The sequence below is a fragment of the Trichomycterus rosablanca genome, chromosome 9, assembly GCF_030014385.1.
Source record: "Trichomycterus rosablanca isolate fTriRos1 chromosome 9, fTriRos1.hap1, whole genome shotgun sequence".
Taxonomy (NCBI): domain Eukaryota; kingdom Metazoa; phylum Chordata; class Actinopteri; order Siluriformes; family Trichomycteridae; genus Trichomycterus; species Trichomycterus rosablanca.
Window position 1 is genome coordinate 8,102,094 of NC_085996.1, and position 20,913 is coordinate 8,123,006.

Sequence of the window (20,913 nt, forward strand, 5' to 3'; positions counted from 1 at the left end):
TGAAGTAAATATATAGATTTGAAGTTCACCTAGTAAACGAAAAGGTTTCCTATAAAGTTTTAAAAACGAAATTATTAAAAAGCACTAAAACCCAGTAAACACCTTAAACATCACTGTCAGTAATTGGTTAAATAATCATCAAGTGGAAAGTTTCCCAAATCTTCCGTGCATGCAGGTGCACTTCACAAAGAATAAGTAGTACTTAAATTACTCCAATGATTCATTAACCATTTATAGATTTCAAAAGAAGTACAATCTAAGTCAAAACTGAACTAAAATGCATGCAGAAAACAAATTAATAACAAATTATTTATTATTTTTACACCTTAAAGCTTAACTGCCAACAACGGTCTTGCTACAAAGTGCTAATTAATTTGTGGTGAAAACAAACTGCTCATAAAATATATTTTTTATTAATATTCATTAATGTAAAATGCTGTGAATTGTATTTATGATAATAAAATCCATAAACATTAAGTGGCTATAAAGAAAGTAATGCTCTATGATGGACTGACACCCTGTTCAGGATGTATCATCAAAAGCATGACATGAAGTGTTGAACCTGTGGTGTTTATTAAGATGCAGTAACCTTTGTACAGAAAAAGGTCTCTCTGGTAGAAACGAGTTACTGCGAGCAGTATGACTTAAGACCTTTGGACTGTAGACATAATATTTAATGTTTAAATGACATTAAAAATCTTAATTTTTACTGTAAGTTTTAAAGCAGTATTTACAATGTTGCTTCGTCTGTCAATGTTAGAAAGTTTTACTCTTGGCCTAGATGTTTTCATTTTGTACGTTAATTTAGGATAAAGAAATTATAATAACATATGCTAATACTACTGACTAGTTGGGCAGAATCTGTTAATAGGGTTATTAAGCCATATCCACAGCTTCCATTCCGCAGCGGCACTGTCGCCTCACAGTAAGAAACGCCTGGGTTTGATTCCCGGGCGGGCTGCCAAGGTCCTTTCTGTGTGAAGTTTGCATGTTCTCCCTGTATCTGGTTTCCTCCTGGTGTTCCGTTTTTTCCCCCCTGTGTGTAAATGATTGACTGGGTGTTTTGTCTTTCGCCCAAATGAATAGACCCACCGCGACCCTGATCAGGATGAAGTGATGGTAAAACAGACAATGAATGAATATGTGTTAGCTCAATATTTTCGGTGTCTTAGCAATTTTAATACGTTTAAAAAATTCTATTATAGTTCTATTATTAGTATTATATTTAAAATCGTTTGCAATGTGTATAATTTAGTAGATCATTGCTTTTACCCTAGATAGCTAAGTTGCTAATTCTTACATGCAAAGTATTTTCTGATTGAGATCTCCTTGAATCCTTTCATTGGTTTCAAAAAAATGACTAAACACCATATATAAGAACATTTTTGCCATATATAATTACGTGATCCAAATATTTTCTCTTGGGAATGGTACTGGGTATTTATCCATCAAAATGTTACGTGGTGTCAAAGTGTTTAAGGTCCTCGACTATTGATATGAAAGTTGAGGATTTAATCACAGCACTACCACGGTGGATCCTTGATCAGGAGCACTTTAACCCTGAATTGCTTGAATTTAGCTTTGTCGTGGCTGTAAATCGCTGTTATTGAAAATTCATTGTAACTCTGCATGAATATCATTATCTGGTTTAATGCTGTCTTGTACATTATAAAAAATGAGTTGGTTTCACAAACAACTGGTTCACTGATGGTTCCATATAAGGAAAGTAAATGTTAGTAGCAAATATTAAAATGCATTATTTCCCCCTAAACATATTTCTGAAAGAAAAGGACCAACGAAGACTGGACCAATCGTTAACTTATAACTCCCAAGATTAATGTAGCAACTTGACTTATGATGTACTTTATTTGTGAATTAGCATGGTGGGAAATGACACAAACTTGAGCACATGACTGATTTAGTTTTCTGTCTTTCTTTTTATTTATAGATTTGATGGGAAAATATGCAACGTTATAAAGATTTTAACATCCTTAAGACAAGCGCTTAAATCTTGAAGAAATCTAGACTTTTGGCATGAATTCAGGATTTTTTAGGGAATAAAGCATTTTTTTTTTATTATTTATCAAGAATGTTGTTTAAAAAGTACGTCTCCTTCCAAATTAGGAAGCTTATATTTCATAACAGTCTATTGGGGGAGATAAAAGGTTTATGTACATTTTAAAGACTTCACCTCTTACAGTGACCACATTAGTTTTTTCTACATCATTAAAACTTTTATAGGAATTCTGTTCACAGCCCCATGGTCCAAACTAACTTCTTATTTATTATTAAAAGTCCACAAAATACAAATAGTCATCTATTAAAGCCAAGGCATTATAAGAGATTCACCAAAAGAACCTGAACCGTGTCAAGCAATTACGGTCAAAATAAGTTTTTAAACTGAGGGCTGCTTAATTTACATAATGGGATTTTAGATGGAAAAACTTCATAAACTTCATAAAGTATCATAAACTAGACAGTTAATTACAGTTGATAATAAAAAAGCCACAGGTGATGTGCAAATAGGTAATGTGCTGACTTGTTTTAGTAGTTGAACGTGGTGTGGATACAGTGTTGTAGCTTTGCATGATCTGTAATGTACAGCGAGTACAAATGATTTGCGAGCAGCTGTCATTCATGCGCTGTGACGCGTTTTAATCCACTGCGCAATCAATTAAACACAATCAAACCCAGTTCTTGCATTAATCCCCTTTCCTCAACTTCATGTTTACATCTGTTATTTTTATTCCTTGTGAGATTAGCTGTAGCTTGGTGGCGGATTTAGAAATCCTCGGGACGGTCACGGGGAGCAGCAGCAGACTCTGAGAGCCGGACTGACAGATGGAGCGAGTCCGGCCGGTACACGGTACATATGGCAGGCAGCGAGGTGTTGTTGTCAACTGCTCCACGCGTTTTACGCTCCCAAATAACAATATCTATCTATCTATCTATCTATCTATCTATCTATCTATCTATCTATCTATCTATCTATCTATCTATCTATCTATCTATCTGTCTGTCTGTCTGTCTATCTATCTGTCTGTCTGTCTGTCTGTCTGTCTGTCCACCAAGTAAATTGCTTACATGGTCTAGTTATTACAACTAGCTTTTTATTTCTTATAAGACCAACTGTTAAAAAAATTCCATCTAAAATTTTTCTGCTCGTTCTCATGTATTATTATTATTATTAATATTATTATTATTATTATTATTATTATAAATAATAACAATAATAATAACAACAACAATAATACTACTATTAAAAATCATTTTATTATAATAAGTTTTGGAATACGGCAATGTTGACCCTGCAGGTTTGTTTTTCAGGGATAAGTGCTAAACATATTTGCTTTTGAGAACTGAGGCTTGGCTTCTAGGTGAAGGTCTGTCATTATTTATTTATAAACAGTAAAACACAAGTCAATAAAAGTGGCTCACAAATAAAATCCAATTGTATGTACACAGAGAGCATCACTTTGCAATTATTTTATACTTAATTATATTATATAGATTTGAACTCTTTGTAGGCGGTTGTAATTCGCACTTTGCGCTTTAAAATATTGTGCGGCCTTTCTGAGGATCCTCCTTTCACGTGAGAAACCGGACGCTGCTCGTGCACGAGTGCGCGTGTTTGCGCTAATGTCAGTAATTCAGGGTTAAATAAGAGGGACGTGAGATTTTTCAGTCATATCAGAACGAAACCACCGTGTGGGGCGGCGCAAACACTGGCACCAGGCTAAAATAACCGCGATCAGATTGTACGATATTTCCTTAATTGCCGCACACACGCGAGCGCGCACGCACACAAAATACAGATATATAAAACATTTTTAATAACATTTTTAAAACATTTCAAAAATAAATATATGTAAATTATGTAAGCTTATATACAATAAAATGCCGTACACAATTTTGCAATGATAATAATTAATATTTTCCATATTATCTATTATTACCTTTCTACCAATGTCAAAAGTCTTCTCTTTTTTCCGTAGACTCGGTGGTTTTTTGGAAATTATGCCCCGTTAGACGCTCCTGTGTGCGCTTATTTGACCGAACTGTATTTGTTTTGAGCGTCGCAGCCCTATTCTGTTCTAAAAGGACATGAACGGTTTTCCTGTCTGTTAGTGGGACCCAACAAAAGCGGTTCTGACACGGTCCACTTAGCGGCCATAAAGAGTCCGATAAACCAGAGCAGAGAGAGAAGTCAATCTACTTAACAAAATAAAGGAAACTTGGCCATATCCCAAACTTAAATCCTACATTCAAATGCATTCAAAAACACAACAGCTCTGAAACAACAAAAGAAACATCATTAGAGCTTTTAACTGTGTTAAACTGCGGCCTAAATAAATCAAGACTTTCAAATGTCTTTTAAATAAACGACAAAAAGTGAGAATGTCACGTTCTGTCGTTTAATTGCATACTGAAGTATTGTTGTAAATGCATGTTACTGATGCAAAAAAATCGTTGGCATTCTTTAAATAACAGCAATACTCTGGGAAAAAGAGCATGTGTATTAAATATATCACATAAACACAACTGTAAAAAATAAGTAGACTAAACCAAGTGTTAAAAATAAAGTAACACATTTTGTGCTAATACTGTAAATTGTTAATTGTAACAAAATATTGTTAAAAATAGCAGCACTTTGGCTAAACAGATGCGAGTTCTAAAAGAAAAAAGAAAAGAAAGAAAACTCTAAAGCAAATCCAATCACAGCATCATATTCACTAAAATGTTTATTCGTGCATTAAATGTCAGTGGCAAATTTAAACCAAAACTTACATTTCTGCTGCAAATAAAAATCCTAAAATCGAAGTAAAATTTGTAAAACGAGTCTTGGTGTGTGCTAAAACGTAAACGCAAACGAACATAAAGAATTGTCCGCCCTCAAAAAAATGGAAAAATCATCAAAAAATGTTGAAAGTGCACTCGGCTCCTTATTAGGCGAAGATACAATATTTATTCCGTGTCTCCAGGGATGAGGCTCCTTCTCTCTCTATTGTCCTCCCATTCCTCAGTGCTGATGCTTAATTTTCAAAACTTCTATATTACCAAGGGACCTACGACATCAGCCGGAGAAAAAGCCGGCAAGTACATAATCCGGGCCAGGGAGCCGCCTGGTGCAGTGGGGAGAGGCTCGCTCATTCTGCCGCTGTTTACCAACTCGCTGAGGCCACGCAGTCGTTTTGCACAAGTGGATTTTTCTTTTTTTGTTGCTTTAGTGTATTTAATTCGACAGCAAGAGAGGATAATTCAAGGAGTTTGTTGGATCGCGAGAATGTCAGCCACCTTCCCGGGATTGGTTCATGATGCGGAGGTATTTTAATTTCTAATTCATTTAAATTAAAATTCGTTTACTGGCATGCATTTTTTCTCTTAAAGACATGTAAAAGAATTATTATATATATTATCGTGTACGAGCTCACTGTGATTTGTGTCAGAAATATGTGCAGTACTCCCCCATTATTGTTTATTTTTTCTGGTTCTGTTGCAAGCTTTGCAGATTTTTAAAGAGGACATATATACAGATTAGCTCCTAACTTACATACTTTCTGTTAAATGTAAACGACGCCTGTGGCTGGTGCTAAAAGTTAGAGTGATTTAATAGCTTTGGAACGATAAAATAATTACATTCTTAAAAAGACACACAGAGAGGTAAACGATAGACAGACAAGTGATAGAAAGAGGAGGGGAAGTCCTGCCACTTTTACAGCTGAGTGCTGTTTTAACGCGCTCCCTCCCAGGCACACGGAGAATGACAACGCCGTCAGGTACTTCTCTAAAGACACTTACTTTATAGCTGGTGCGTGTGTGTGTGTGTGTGTGTGTGTGTTGTATACGTTGTGTGGCAAGACTGATTTTTCCGCCGCTTTACGCACCCGTGCCAACGTTTTTTGGCGACAATGCAGCTGTAAGCGCAAGTTAACTGGCACGTCTAATACGTTCTTTAATTTTTCTCTCTTTCGTGCACAGATACGTCACGACGGATCAAACAGTTATCGTTTGATGCAGCTCGGTTGTCTGGAGTCCGTGGCCAACTCGTCGGTCGCATACTCGTCGTCGTCGCCGCTCACCTACCCGGCCACCGGGACCGAGTTCGCGTCGAGCTACTTCCCCGCCAATCACCAATACACACCCTTACACCACCAATCCTTCCACTACGACTTCCAGCACGGCCACCATGCGGCCGTGAACGCGGACGCCTACTACTCTCAGCAGTACTACCAGCAGCTGCACCACGGCGAGACAGCCGACTTCATCAACCTGCACGCCGGCGCGCGCGCACTCAAGTCCTCGTGCCTGGACGAGCAGCGGCGCGAGCTGGGCTGCCTGGACGCCTACCGACGCCACGACCTGTCGCTCGTGAGCCACGGCTCCCAGTACGGCGTGCACCCCGAACAGAGGCTGCTGCCCGGTGCGGGCCTGGGGCTTCCGCCGCCAGGGACTGATGACCTGCAGGTACCACTAGCGCACGCATCCCACTGCTTTCCTTCCTAACCGTCGAAGCGTGCAGCAACCACACACACACACACACACACACACACACACACACACACACACACACACACACACACACACACACACACACACACACACACACACACACAGAAAAACAGGCCTTCCGGCATAGCAATGACAAAAATACAAAGAAAAATAATAAATAGAAGAATGGGTAATAGAACAATATTAGAAGTGTCAACTTTACACTTTGCATGGACAGTGGTAGCCAAAAGGGTATGGCTTTGGGCTATCAACTGAAAGGTTGGGAGTTCGAATCCCAGCTCTGCCATGCAGCCACTGTTGGGCCCCTGCGCTTTAAACCCAGCTTCCAAACATGCTGGGATATACGAAGAAAGAATTTCGTTGTACTGCACATATGTATATATGACAAAAGCATTCTATTATTCTATTAATAGTCAAGGTGTCGCATTAAAATATATCAGTTGCCAAACAAGAAAAGATACTGGAGGATAGAAATTCATTCCTCAATAATAAACATTACAAATCAACACTATATTTTAAAAGGAATTAAATAAAATATTAAACTGTGAGGTATTAACTAATTTATATTAAATTAATCAATATACACAGATGAGTGGCTCGATTTATTTGGTCATTTAAAAATGCACAACCTGTATCATTTGAATGAAGTCAACAGACGCGCTCTCTGTGTATTTCTTTTGAGAGTGGCTCTTTAAAACGCTGCACAGAATGAAATCTCATTTTCGGTGTATGTTTTCCACATTGTGCTATTGAGAGGTCGGAATGAATGGCGTGAATGCGCGCGCCTCTCCGTTAAAAGGGCGGATTAAGGGCTTGGAAAGGCGCGCGGACAAAAGACTAAATCCTCCGCAGTAGAGCACCGTAGTTTATCCAATTTAGGACTTAATGTCAATCAACTGGTTATTTATGCAAAGATGACTGTGGTTCAAGTTTAACTGGCGAAGTTAAACTGAGTTAAGATCGAAAGCGTTTGTTTAGTCTATTTTAGCTGCAAACCATGAATTAATGTAGACACATTGTACATACTTTGTATAATGTTTTAGGTAAATGCAAAAAGCCAAACACAACGACAACACTGATAATAATATTAATATAACAATTTAAATTGTATTGCAAAAATTATTAGCCACATCATAGCACAAATCATTTAATTAAACACTGAATGAAAATAGGCAAATAATAAAAATATTGAAATATATAACAATTTGAATATATAACTATTAAAATGTATAATTATATATATATATATATATATATGTATATATATATATATATATATATATATATATATATATATATATATATATATATATATATATATATATATATGTATGTATATATATATATATATATATATTAAAAACTAATCGTACTAAATTAAAAACGTACATTTACAGATAAGGCTTAGATACAGTAATTCAACAACATTTTTTTATCAGTTTTCTCCCCAACGTAAAAGTTGATATTAATGTCAATTCAGATTCATGAAAACATTGTGCCACCGCTGTACTATAGAGGGTTGATTCGGCCCTTTTTTGCTATAGAAATAGACGCCAAAAAATGTTTAAAATGTCCCTTAAAATACACTATAATATAATATAATACAATATCATTTAATATAATATAATATGATATAACATAATACAATACAGTACAATACAATACAATACAATACAATACAATATAATATAATATAATATAATATAATGTTGTCCTATACAGTCTCATTATGGTGCCGCTGGGGCGCGTGGCTTTATTTTCAATAGTTTGGGGATCGCGCTCTGTTTTAAATAAAGGCAGACCGGAGAACAGACGACAGCACAAAACCAATCCCCGCAGAGGAAACACGAAACCTATAAGTCGCGTGAAAAGGTTTCCGACCTTCTTTTCTCTGTCCTGCTGAATGCAGCGCAAAGTCTCGGTCGGTGCGGCAGCCGAACAGATGCGTGCAGTCGTGCGCGCACACGTGCACCTTTCAGCCGCTAAAAAGATTTTGCACGCAGAACAATGGGAGCTGTCGTATAGCTGCACCTTCAAGCTCGCGAGCGCGCATAATTTATGCCTGATCTGCAGGTTTTTGTATATTGATTTTATAATCACTTTAAGTGCGTCAAAAAAGAGCTGGAATTTGTTAAAAAGACTTACACCATCTTGTCAGACTGGCTCACACACACGCACAGTGTGTGTGTGTGTGTGTGTGTGTGTGTGTTACAACATGTGTTTTTGTGAGTGTGGGTGTGTGAACCCTGCCTCTAGTCTGGTCGCGGCTCGTGAGATGGATTAACTTTTGGCAAAATCCCATGTTCTGCTTACCAATGACGTCACTGGTGAGCTAGATCTTTTCCAGCGTAAAAATCATTCAAGTTTTAAGGCTCTCTTGACTGGGAACACTGTACAATAACTGAAAAAAGGCACTGGTGGTTTGCTACCTGGTTTTTAAGCGTTTTACAGACTTTTCAATCATTGATTAAACACAGTTTTGTAATTTTATATCAGTGAATTAACAAAAAATGTACATTTGCAAAATTTAAACAGGTGCTTTATGGCAGTTTAATATTTCCATATTTGCACTAATTCTTTAAATAGAAATAATCCTGACATTTTCTCCTGATTCTTTTTTCTTCATTTTTTGAGATTCATTTTATTTTTTATTTATATTAAATTAAACCTTTTGTTAATCATCTTTTAAAATAATGTTAAATCACCAAAGCCAAATCACCAGCAAACTAGCTAGCATATTTAAGATAGCATTAGCTAAAAGTAGCTTTAGCTCAGACATGCAAGATTTGGATGCTAGTGTAGTTTAATTATTTTAACAATAAACAAAGAAAAGTCAAAAAACGAGAATCTGTTCAACAGGAGCAATGAGCCATATATATATATATATATATATATATATATATATATATATATATATGTATATATATATATATATATACATATATATGTTTAGTTTATAATTACTGGTATTTTTGACAAGCTTGGGTGGGAAGGGTGTGTGTGTGTGTGTGTGTGTGTGTGTGTGTGTGTGTGTGTGTGTGTGTGTGTGTGTGTGTGTGTGTGTGTGTGTTTTACCAATAAAATCAGCAACAGCATAAGCAGAGATCCTAAAGACATAACTGATGCGTTACTTTTTGGTCTTTGTTGGTTACGTTTTTTGGATGTGTTTGAAATGGCATTCAATAATAAATAATAAATAATAAATAATAATAAATACTAAATACAAAATTACTACTACAGACTACACTATTTGTGGCAGTATTATTCAGTATAATTTAGTATTTTAGGATATCTGGTGTGATGGAATACAGGAACCATTTTGTTGTTCTTTAAACATTTTAACATCTGTGTTCTTAACCATATTTGTGCCACAATGCTAAATAATCTTTTACTACCATAAATATTCACATTATGTCAACTATTCTTTGTAATTGATTTTTTTCTTGTGCAGTACCAACAAAATGGTTAAACAACCACCTGCCCAAAGGTTTCCTATATGGAAGCAACTGCTGTGGCATCCTTGTAATAACTTTATAACAGAATTATTTCAGATTGCTTTATTTTACACAATTCTGATTTGAAAGTACAATGTCTTTAATGAGAGTGCTACAGTGATATAGTGAAGAAAAAAAGACTTAATTATAAAGGGTGTGCATAGTCATACAGATTTTGACTAGATTTTTTAAATAATTAATTTAATTTATCAGTTGGGTTTAGTGGGTTAAATGAACTTATCTTTAGGCGGTTATCTTTATAAAGATTGTTTGGGGGCTCCTCTTAGCACTTCCTGAGATTAACATTAATATTTTAGATTAATATTTTTTATAAAATGTTTCTTGTTGTCAGTGTCTATTGATCACAATTATCTGTCTTTGTTTTGTTTTTTTTAACTAAATAATTATAATAAATTGAAGAATGCAGTACAACATAAAGATATATCTATGGCTGCAAACCTAATAAGTGGTACATTATTTGAACAATTTTGCAGCACTTAAACATTTTTGTATTGCTTTAATATAAATAAATTGTAGGTCTTTTGCATTATAAACACAACTTTTGGCACTTCGTTGTTATGGCTAAAATGTGCATTTTTCCTAAATTATATTAATCATACTATTTTTATGTTTGTTTAGTAACATCACTATTAGCCTATGTTGCCTTTTTGTGTAAGGTGTATTTTACTTATTTCTATAATAAAATATAAAACTAATTAGCATGTTCTTGTTCAAAAAATACGATTTGCCAACAATACCAATTAAAACACACGTTTTTTATTTTAAATATCATGGTGTAAAACCACTGGCACTTGAATAACCCAATGTTTTTTATTTTTATATTTTATCAGTATCTTTTTATTAATGCAATATTATTAAATGACTCAGGCCACTTGAAGAAGTGATGAAGAAAACCCAAATATATATTTTAAGAGACAATCAGCTAGCATTAATATATCTTGCATAACTAGGAAAATTGTTATTTTAAACAGGATAATACATTAAACTACCCAAAAAGTCATCTAGCACAACCATACATTGTTAAGCTATCAAATACTAATAGAAATATCTAATTTAATTTAATTTAATCAATTAAAGTCAACCTAAATATTCGTGATATGGTTTCTGACCTTTTCAGAGCATCACACTTGTGGGTTTTGATGCAATACCCTGCCCATACCTCATTTACTAGCACCCCAAAATAAAAGTCTGTCAGGTTTCTGATGATGGGATTTTAAAACGGATTCTATTTGGCAACATCTCAACATTTAATATTGTTTATGACCAATTTACACTTTTTAATGCTTAATGAAGGCCTACAGTAAATTATTAAATCATGAACAGATTGAATGTTTGGCCTAGGAAATAGAAAATGCCTAAAATAAAAAGTAATTCATTGTGTCCATATAAAGAGATTGATGTAATACACACATTGTATTTATTTCGTTATTTTATTATATTATATTTATGGTCACAATGGATAAACACAGAACATGACTGGTTAAAAAGACTTAAATGTTTTTCTCTTTAGCTCATGAGTTCAGCTGACTGTTTCAATTATGGTTGGTCATGATGGTTAAAATAAAAAGTTGCTAGAAAATAAATGAACTAGACGGCTTTATAATATTTCTATTGTAAGACTTAGTTATATTAGTTAAATGCTCAGTAGCTTTGTTAAATGCAGTTCTCAGAAAAACGTACATACATTATATATTAGAAGTCTGATCAACCAGGAGGAGAACATACTTATGATCTGGAGCATTATTATTATTATTATTATTATTATCGTCATCATTTGATAGTACTCTCAGATACTATCGTATATATCAATATGTTGACCGGGTGTGTGTGTGTGTGTGTGTGTGTGTGTGTGTGTAGGGATCCGTGGACGCGCAATGCGGGCTCATGTTGAACGGCCAAGGCGGGGTGATCAGGCGAGGTGAGTCCAATACAGTGTTACACTGTAATTGTACTACTTGATGCTATCTAATGTTATTATAAACATATGTTAACATTATTATTGTTTTTTATTATTAGTATTATTTTTATCATTATCATCATCATCATCTTTATTATTATAATTATTATTATCATTATCATCATCATCATTATTATTATTATTATTACTATTATTATTATCACAATCATTATTATTATTATTGTTATCATTATGTTTATTATTATTGTTATTAGTGTTATTATAATTATTATTATGTTTATTATTATTATTATTATTATTGTCATTATGTTTATTATTATTATTATTGTTATTGAGGTTGGTGTCTGGTACATGGGCAACAAAAAAGTCAGTTGTTCATATATTTTTGTCACTGCTATTATCGTATAAATCACTTTAAAGCAGTTAAAGGAACTTTTATTTTAAAATATGGTCCAAATTTAAAGCTAAAGTTATATTTTTGCTTTCATGTTTTAACGCTAGTTTGTTTTAATGCTAAATATTATAAATGTGGTCAAATAGTTATTTTTATTATACAATTATTAATATTTACCTATTATTATTTATGGGAATTCCTTTATCCCCTTGATGCTTTTGTAAAAGGACTTTTGTAAACGATTTTGCGCTGCGTCCTTGCGTCTCCTTATTTAAAAGCGAGACCCGGTGTGGGTGTGGGTGTGGCGCGCCTGCAGCTCCTGGCCTCCGCGCTCCCGTTTACCGGCGGTGGGTTTTTGTCTCTCAGCCGTTCCACAGCCGCTCCACAGCCATCACAAGCAATAATGTTTGCTCCAGCCCGGCGCTCCAGTATCGATGGCTTTTCTGCTGCCTCGGGCTGCCGCTTTGATATGTAAATACAGCTCGATCCCGAATGCAGGAGAGATCAGATTTAATGTTGTTCTCACTCACTGCAGCTCCGACTGCGCTGAATATTCACATTTTCTTTTTTTCTAAAGAGATCAGTCAGGAAACGCGAGCGCTGCTCACACAAAGTCGAGCGCGTTTTAATCATTAGCATCGCGATGTGAGTTCGCTTCCAGGAATTTGATCAAGATTAGCCTTCATGCGACTTCATCACGCGCGCTGGGTACAGTTTGGGTGCAAGAGTGTGTACAGGTGAATGTAAATGTTAGTAAAATTGTATCTAGTGTAGGTGTGAATGTGTGTATAAGGAAAAGTGTGAGTATATTTAACGGTGAAATGAATGTGTGTGTAGGAATGTGTGAGTTTGGGTGCATATACAGCTGATCTAGGCCCCAGTGCAAAGATGTATACAGTGATATCTCAGTGGTTAAGGTACTGGACTAGTAATCAAAAGGTTGCCGGTTCAATCCCCACCTCCACCAAGTTGCCACTGTTGGGCCCCTGAGCAAGGCCCTTAACCCTCTATGGCTCAAAAAATTGTGTTCAGTCATACCTGTAAGTTGCTTTGGATAAAAGCGTCTGCTAAATGCCGAAAATGTAAATGTATCCAAATGTATTTGCATAGATATTCAAGGACCTGGGGCCAAAACATGTATACACATGTTTAAATGTATTTATTTATTAAGATTTACATCATGTTTTACACATTGGTTACATTCATTACAGAAATGGTAGTTACTGGTTACCCAAGATTCATCGGTTCACAAGTTTTAATGTTAAACACAGTCATGGACAATGTTGTATCTCCAATTCACCACACTTGCACGTGTTTGGACTGTGGGAGGAAACCGGAGCTCAGGGAGAACATGCAAACTCCACACAGAAAGGACCCAGAACGCTCCATCTGGGAACTGAACCCAGGACCTTCTTGCTGTGAGGCGACAGTGCTACCCACTGAGCCACTGTGCCACCCCACATGTTTAAAAGTTAGTTGTAATACTAAATTCATACAGATATCAAGTGATGAATATGTCACAGTGTATATGTCACTACACATACTGTAATCCATACATAAAATTTTGGGGCGGCACGGTGGCTAAGTGGGTAGCACTGTCGCCTCACAGTCCCCAGGTGGGGCGGTCCGGGTCCTTTCTGTGTGGAGTTTGCATGTTCTCCCCATGTCTGCGTGGGTTTACTCTGGGAACTCTGGTTTCCTCCCACAGTCCAAAGTAATGAGTAACTAAGGTTCCCGTCATGAATGTAACCAACGTGTGAATCATGACGTTAAAATCCAAATAAACAAACAAATACATTTTGCCCCTCCCCCAACAGGGTGTGTGTATGCACATACATCATTGACCGATGTGGGGTCCAGTATGTATACAGTTAAAGCTTTTATGCAATGACTTACAACAGTGAATAAGCAATTGAGGATTAGGGCCCAAAAGTGACAATTTTTGTTGTTGGAGGTTGGACCAATAGATCAGTACCTTAACTGCTGAACTACCACTGCCCCTTGGTCAGTGCCCTTTTCGTCAGTATATGTCAGTGTGTAGGCGTGAGTGCTTATAAGCACAGACCAGTGTGTATGTATATGTCACAGTGCATGTGTGAGTTCTTGTGTGGGCATGTGTGTAGGAGTGCATGTGTGTACATATTTCCTTGTGTAAATGCTGGTGTGAACGTGTACTCTCCCAGTTTGTTACTGGTGCTACTGGCAGCTCTATAATCACACCAGCACCACTAGCACATTTGAAACAGAACCAGTATGACATTTGGTCTATGTATTTTCCCCTTACTTTAATTTTTGTGGCAAACTTGTAAAAAGCACTTGATATGGCTTTGTGATCGCTGGCGCTGTGCCTCAGGCTACTCTCCCGCGCTTAAATACTCGCTATCGCCTCTGGGCCCGACGCTCACGACCAGACTACCGGCAATAGCTCTTTTTCAATCGCCCTTGGCAACATAAAATACAAACTACTTTGAATCAAAACATTTTGGGGGGGAATTAATGGGATGTTAAGTTGAATGCTGGAAGAGATCTTGGCTTTGTCAGACCGCTTCATGTTGACTGACATGCAGCGAGCAGGTGAGAGACCCTGCAGTCAAAAAAAAAAAAACTCCTTTAGGACCCCCCACACACACACACACACACACACACACACACACACACACACACACACACAGTGCAACAGATACAGAAAGCAGTCAACCCAATCTTCAGCCTGACCTAATCTCAAATGGATGTATGTCTAAATGTATTCAGTATATCAGGGGTTCTCAGCCTGTAGCTTATTGATTGTTTGTGGCCTGCGACACATCAAGGTTGTAGTCAGCTATTTTTAGGTCTATATTTACTCTACATTAAAGCATTGATACAGCCAGCAAGGCTAGTTTTGGTTCATAAATGTGGATTAGTTTATAAACACTGAGAAGTGTAAGGTCTTTAGTGCCCTATTTGTAGAGTTCTGCCATTTATAAGTAATACAAAGTGATGATGTGTGGGAAGTAGTGTGGTGTGCAGCACAGGTCCAGGATCTCAGGATTATTGCATCTGGTTACAGTACGTAAATGGCTTGTCATAATTTGCTTTGTGTCCTTGTGGATTTTTTCCTCCCACCGTTTCTTAGAAAGAACAAGTCAGACTCTTTACAGACACTGACTGGAGGCAATGTTTAAACCAGATCAGCAGAAGCTTTGTTGCTGCATCATAGTTTTGCACTACAAATGTGGTCAAGCCAAGGTCCTTAATATCAGTCAAAACCAAGTATTTGTCAATAAACCTTTTTTTAGCCTAAAAATTCTATAGCAACACCTCAATTAAGTTCTAAAAATTATTAAAATGTCAATTTCTCTAAACATGTTGAAAATGACAAATTAGCCCTCAATTACACATCACCTGTAGTCAAGTCAAGTCAAATTTATTTATATAGCGCTTTTTACAATAGACATCGTCTCAAAGCAACTTTACAAAATCCAGGACCAACAGATACAAAAACCCCTCGTTTGTACCAAACACATAATCAATCCTCAGTGGTCTTTTCCTTCATTTGTTAAATTGTGATTATGATTATTTACAGGAGGTACGTGTGTGGTGAACCCTACAGACCTCTTCTGCTCCGTGCCTGGTCGGCTCTCTCTACTCAGCTCTACCTCCAAATACAAAGTTACAATAGCAGAAGTTAAACGACGACTCTCGCCTCCAGAGTGTCTCAACGCCTCTCTGCTGGGGGGGATCCTAAGGAGGTAAATTATGAATAGTCAATATGAATTATGAACGGAATTGTTGGTTTTGAATAAATATTATTAGAAAGAGTATTAGAAAGAATAAATATATATAATATAAAGACAAAATATTAATATTAAAATAATAAACCTAAGGTCATTAAACATGAGAATTTGAATTGATCCCCATGTTTCAATGGCTGGCCAATCAGTATGTTTTCCTGGTAGCTGGCTATAATATGATTATTATATATTTCAGAATCAGATTTATTGGCCAAGTATGTGGATACACACAAGGAATTTGGTTCCGGCTGACGGTGTCTCTCTAGTATAAATACAGTATACAAGCAATGTATACATTAAACACAAAAATATACAAACTATAAGACTATATACAGGCAATATATAGAAAAATGTATGGACCTGTGCATGTATGTATGTACAGTATTCAGTGACCTATGTATGTAAATATAAGCAGAGGTACACAATATATGGTAACATACCAATGTTACCATATATTATAATTATATTTAATTATAATTATTATAATTAATTATTATTATAATATATCATAATTATAATTATATAATATTTCAGCTGAGTTTAAACTTGTGTGCAGTTTTGGATTATAATAAGACTAATGTATTTAATTAAATGAGACTCTAAAACAACATAAATGTAAAAAGCAGACACAATCATGGTAAAGTTGATCAAACAGCTCTGTTCATGTTGGCATGATTTTGTTGTTTACAGTCCTAATAGTTTACACACTTGTTATGAATTTGTTAAATCTTTCTTCTATAATAATGCAACCCATTTGAAATGGAAATCATACATTTAAACCATAAAGCAACACTGAAGAAAAACCTAGAACTTGCTTTCTTTTTTCTTATTGTAACCTTTTAAAAGAACACAGCATAATATTAATACCTGTTTATTTTATTTGTCTGTCAGAGCAAAGTCGAAGAATGGTGGCCGGTGTCTTCGAGAGAAACTAGACAGATTGGGACTAAATCTCCCAGCAGGCCGAAGGAAAGCTGCTAACGTTACGCTGCTTACATCTTTAGTGGAAGGTATGTTGATTTCATTTTATGATCTTTATTAAAAATTAAGCTAAAATTGTATGCATGAAGAAACTAAAGTTTTTGTGAGAACAAAACACAACAATTATTATTCAACAAAATTATTATTACTGTTAAAACGAACATATAGTGAGATGAAACAATTATTCAACTTATTATTATTATTTAATACACTTATAGTAGTAATATACACATTTACACATGTCTTATAATTGTCTGTTATAAATATAAACAACAAAGTGTTTAACTGACAAGCATTAAAACAGTGTTTGAGAAAATTATATCAGAGGGCAAGAAAAAGAGCAAAGGCCCAAAACAGACTCTTGTGGTACACCATACCATGTTTTTACTCTAAATGTGTTTACACTGTGAAAAAAAGTGATAAATGAACCCAGTGATAGTGGGACCAGTGATTATTCAATTACATGCAGATCAATCAGTGATCACTTAAGTTAATGCTATTGTTGTTTCTGTGTAGGGGAAGCACTACATCTGGCTCGAGATTTTGGGTATACCTGTGAGACAGAGTTCCCCACTAAGGCGGTGGGTGAACACCTGGCACGGCAACACACAGAACCCAAAGAACAAAATGCCCGCAAGAAAATGGTTCTGGCCACCAAGTAAGTTCTCCAAATACTACTGTGTAACATTATCAAAAGTCATTCATTCATTCAGGTCAGGGTCAGGATTTTTCAGTAAGATATAAGACAGACTAACCATATTAGGTACTATTACTGAACCAACTGATGAACTTCTGTGTACACACTGGGCCTCCTTATTACAGTATCACTCTTATTTTTTAGGGCAACACAAATAATTGTTTTTTTTTATTCTAACAATAATTTGGGCTTTTCTAATCAGTTTAATTCATCAAACTTGACTTACGGAATTGGTGATCTGGTCTAGCCAATCAGGCAATCTGTGACTACTGAGCCATACTGTTGTAACATGCAGATTGTGGCTTGGCTTTGTTTCACTCAAACAAACTGGGACACTCCTGAAAAATACATTGCCTAGATGGCAGCATATGTTGCTTCCAAATGCCTATGCACCCCTAAGCATTAAACGTGCCTTCATAGATGTGGACACTGTCCATGCCACTGGCACTAACACCTAGATTTGTGAAGTCGAGTCTCACTGTGAAAAGCTCTGGCTTTCATATTCCTGTAAAATAATTCAGTAAACGATCATTTTTGTTTGTATGTTTGTAGACAGATCTGTAAGGAATTTCAAGATTTGTTAAGTCAGGATCGTTCTCCGTTGGGTTCCTCGAGACCGACACCAATCCTGGACTTAGACATTCAGAGACATCTAACACATTTCAGGTAATAATACAATACACACATATACACAACATATGTGCACACACACTCACACACACAAATCCACCTATCCAGTGATTTATTGTAGGCTGTATTCAGAGCTGGTGATCAAAGGTCAGAAACATAAGTACAAAAAATCTGAATGCAGGTTATTTTTAGGAGCTTTGTAATTAAGTTAATTCCACCTTTCCTTACACCCCCTTCACTACTGACAAATATATTTGAGATCGTAATGCAAGCACACATACACACACACACACACACTCACAGAAAAAGAGAGAAGTATATGATTATAAATAAACATGATCTGTGTTTTTGCTCTGTTATAGCTTGATCACACATGGTTTCGGCACACCAGCGATCTGTGCCGCTCTCAGCACTTTCCAGACGATTCTCAGTGAAATGCTAAATTACCTGGAAAAACACTCGGCCACCAAAAACACTGGGACTCCTGATGGTGGCCAGATCAACTCCAACTCGGAAAAGACACCACAACGCAAAACAAATGAAAATTCATTAAAAGATGGCAAAATGGAGAAATCAGAATGACTCTGCCCCTCGTTTGTTTTTTGAGAACTGGGTATAGCCGCTGATTTACTTACGGTTCTGAGCCCTGGTGGGCAGGCCTTGTTCAGGGTGTGGCTCGTACAAGGCAGGCTTTTTTGGACCTTCAGTAATAATTTATTTCATTGTGTTTAAACAGAAAAATGAACAGCATTGTTTTGTTACTCACACAGTGTATTTTTTCTTTTGTAATTTATTAAAGTTATTTTGTTTAAATTTTGTCCCAATTTAAATTTTAATTATTTAAAAGTGTAAAATCTTTTATCAACATTCCAATATAATTTCAGGTTGCATTGGAGCTGTAAATGAATCTCGCCGACTCTTACTGTATATTGTGCATGTTAAAGTTTGTACACTGTTCAAAACCGACGCTCCTCACCAAGCTTCAGATCCTGACATCTCAACCACATTTGTACAGAAGTTATATATAAATGTATAAATGACCACTTTTCTTGCAGGTTTTGAACTACATATATAAAATATCCTTACATGTTCAATAAAGCTTATGGCTCAAAGTCTTATATGAAATCACAGTGTCGGTGTGGAACTATGTGTGACATGTTAAAATTTCCTAGTTACAGTGAGTTCTGTGGTGCCCTGTTATGTAGTGGAAATTATCTCGGCTTTGATTGTAATGTTCCTGAGACCCTGACTAGGATGGAGCAGTTATTAAAGATAAATTATTTCTTAAAAACGTCCATGCTTACAATGATGGTGATGAACCCAGAGACATCAAATCAGTACATGCAGTAATTTCTGTCACTGATTTGGACAGAAAACAATTTAAATTTTATTGTTGAAAATAAAATGATAAAATCCTATGATATTAATTTACAGGGGATCTTGGTGAAATTTTCCTATACTACATGTCCTCATAATTCCTCGTTAGTCACTATAACTTTAGCTGATGTGGCCTTATAAATAGGGCTGTACCCAGTCTACAATCTCTGAAACTCTGTTTAGATCTCTGAAAGCAAATCACAGATTTTTACAAGCCACTTGTACAACTGTCTGTAAGTTCAAAGAACATAAAACTTTACCCCAAAATAACCCGTCACCTTATGCTGACAGAAAAAGTGTCTTTATGGTCAAGCCTTATACAAGAACAACAGAAAGCAGGTCTGCCGTGACTTAAAAAGCTGCTGAAACATGGAACTTACTGTTCAGTCCAGCCATCTTTGTATCACAGTGGGTTACAAAGCTGGCATGCAAAAAAGTCCCTGCTCTAAAATTGACACATTGAAGCTTTATTTAAGTGTGTTGCTGATCCCATTTAAAAAACTTTAAAAAAGTTTTGTGGACAGATAAAACAGTACTAAACTTATTTGGCCACAATCATCAGAAGTGTGTTTGGAGCTAAAAACATGAGGCATTCAAACCCCAACAACACTGTACCTACCCCCAAACATAATGGTGGTATTAGTATTATGCTCAGGGACTGTTTAGTATTTCAGAAGGTGGGTAGTATAATAAAGAGGGAATTATTTTACATTATCTGTGTTAATAAAGACAAATCCTATGCAAAGGTCACACATCAATGATTAAACAAACATCATGCAACATTAACAAGTCATAATAAGTCACAATTCAGTTTTTATTGTGTATTCATAAACTCTAATAAATAATAAAGGGCACTAATATTAATCAGAGCATCAGTGGTTCGGGATGGATGAGCTTCTTAATTACAAGCTTCTTAAACAGTTTGAATAAGACAGCCAGTAAAAAAATCATTTATGTATATTATACAGCTCCGATAGTCTCACAAGTCTGGCTGCTTTTCTCTTAACAAAATCCAATAAAACCCAGCAGACGCCCTTCAGGCTTGTCGAGGTGAAGGGCTACCATAGCTTAACAAAGTCTGAGGAAAGAGGTCAGACAAAGAGCAATCCTACAGACTC

The 20,913-nt window shown here is 35.9% G+C and overlaps 1 protein-coding gene across 1 annotated transcript; it reads left to right on the plus strand.

Annotated features, from left to right (window-relative positions):
- The first annotated feature begins 5,284 nt into the window (after nt 1–5,284).
- Nucleotides 5,285–19,231, plus strand: tfap2d (transcription factor AP-2 delta (activating enhancer binding protein 2 delta)). Its single transcript, XM_063001815.1, has 8 exons — nt 5,285–5,323; nt 5,980–6,465; nt 11,883–11,943; nt 15,903–16,068; nt 17,002–17,120; nt 17,608–17,749; nt 18,341–18,454; nt 18,781–19,231. Exons 1-8 carry the CDS (start codon nt 5,285–5,287, stop codon nt 18,998–19,000), a joined length of 1,347 nt encoding a protein of 448 aa, XP_062857885.1. The 3' UTR covers nt 19,001–19,231.
- The last annotated feature ends 1,682 nt before the right edge of the window (nt 19,232–20,913 follow it).

Excerpts from the sequence above, each read along its gene's own strand:
- tfap2d (XM_063001815.1), top strand. The coding sequence starts at position 5,285 with ATGTCAGCCACCTTCCCGGGATTGGTTCATGATGCGGAG. Across the intron at positions 11,944-15,902 it reads AGGCGGGGTGATCAGGCGAG|GAGGTACGTGTGTGGTGAAC; the intron begins GTGAGTCCAATA and ends GATTATTTACAG. Across the intron at positions 16,069-17,001 it reads CTGGGGGGGATCCTAAGGAG|AGCAAAGTCGAAGAATGGTG; the intron begins GTAAATTATGAA and ends TTTGTCTGTCAG.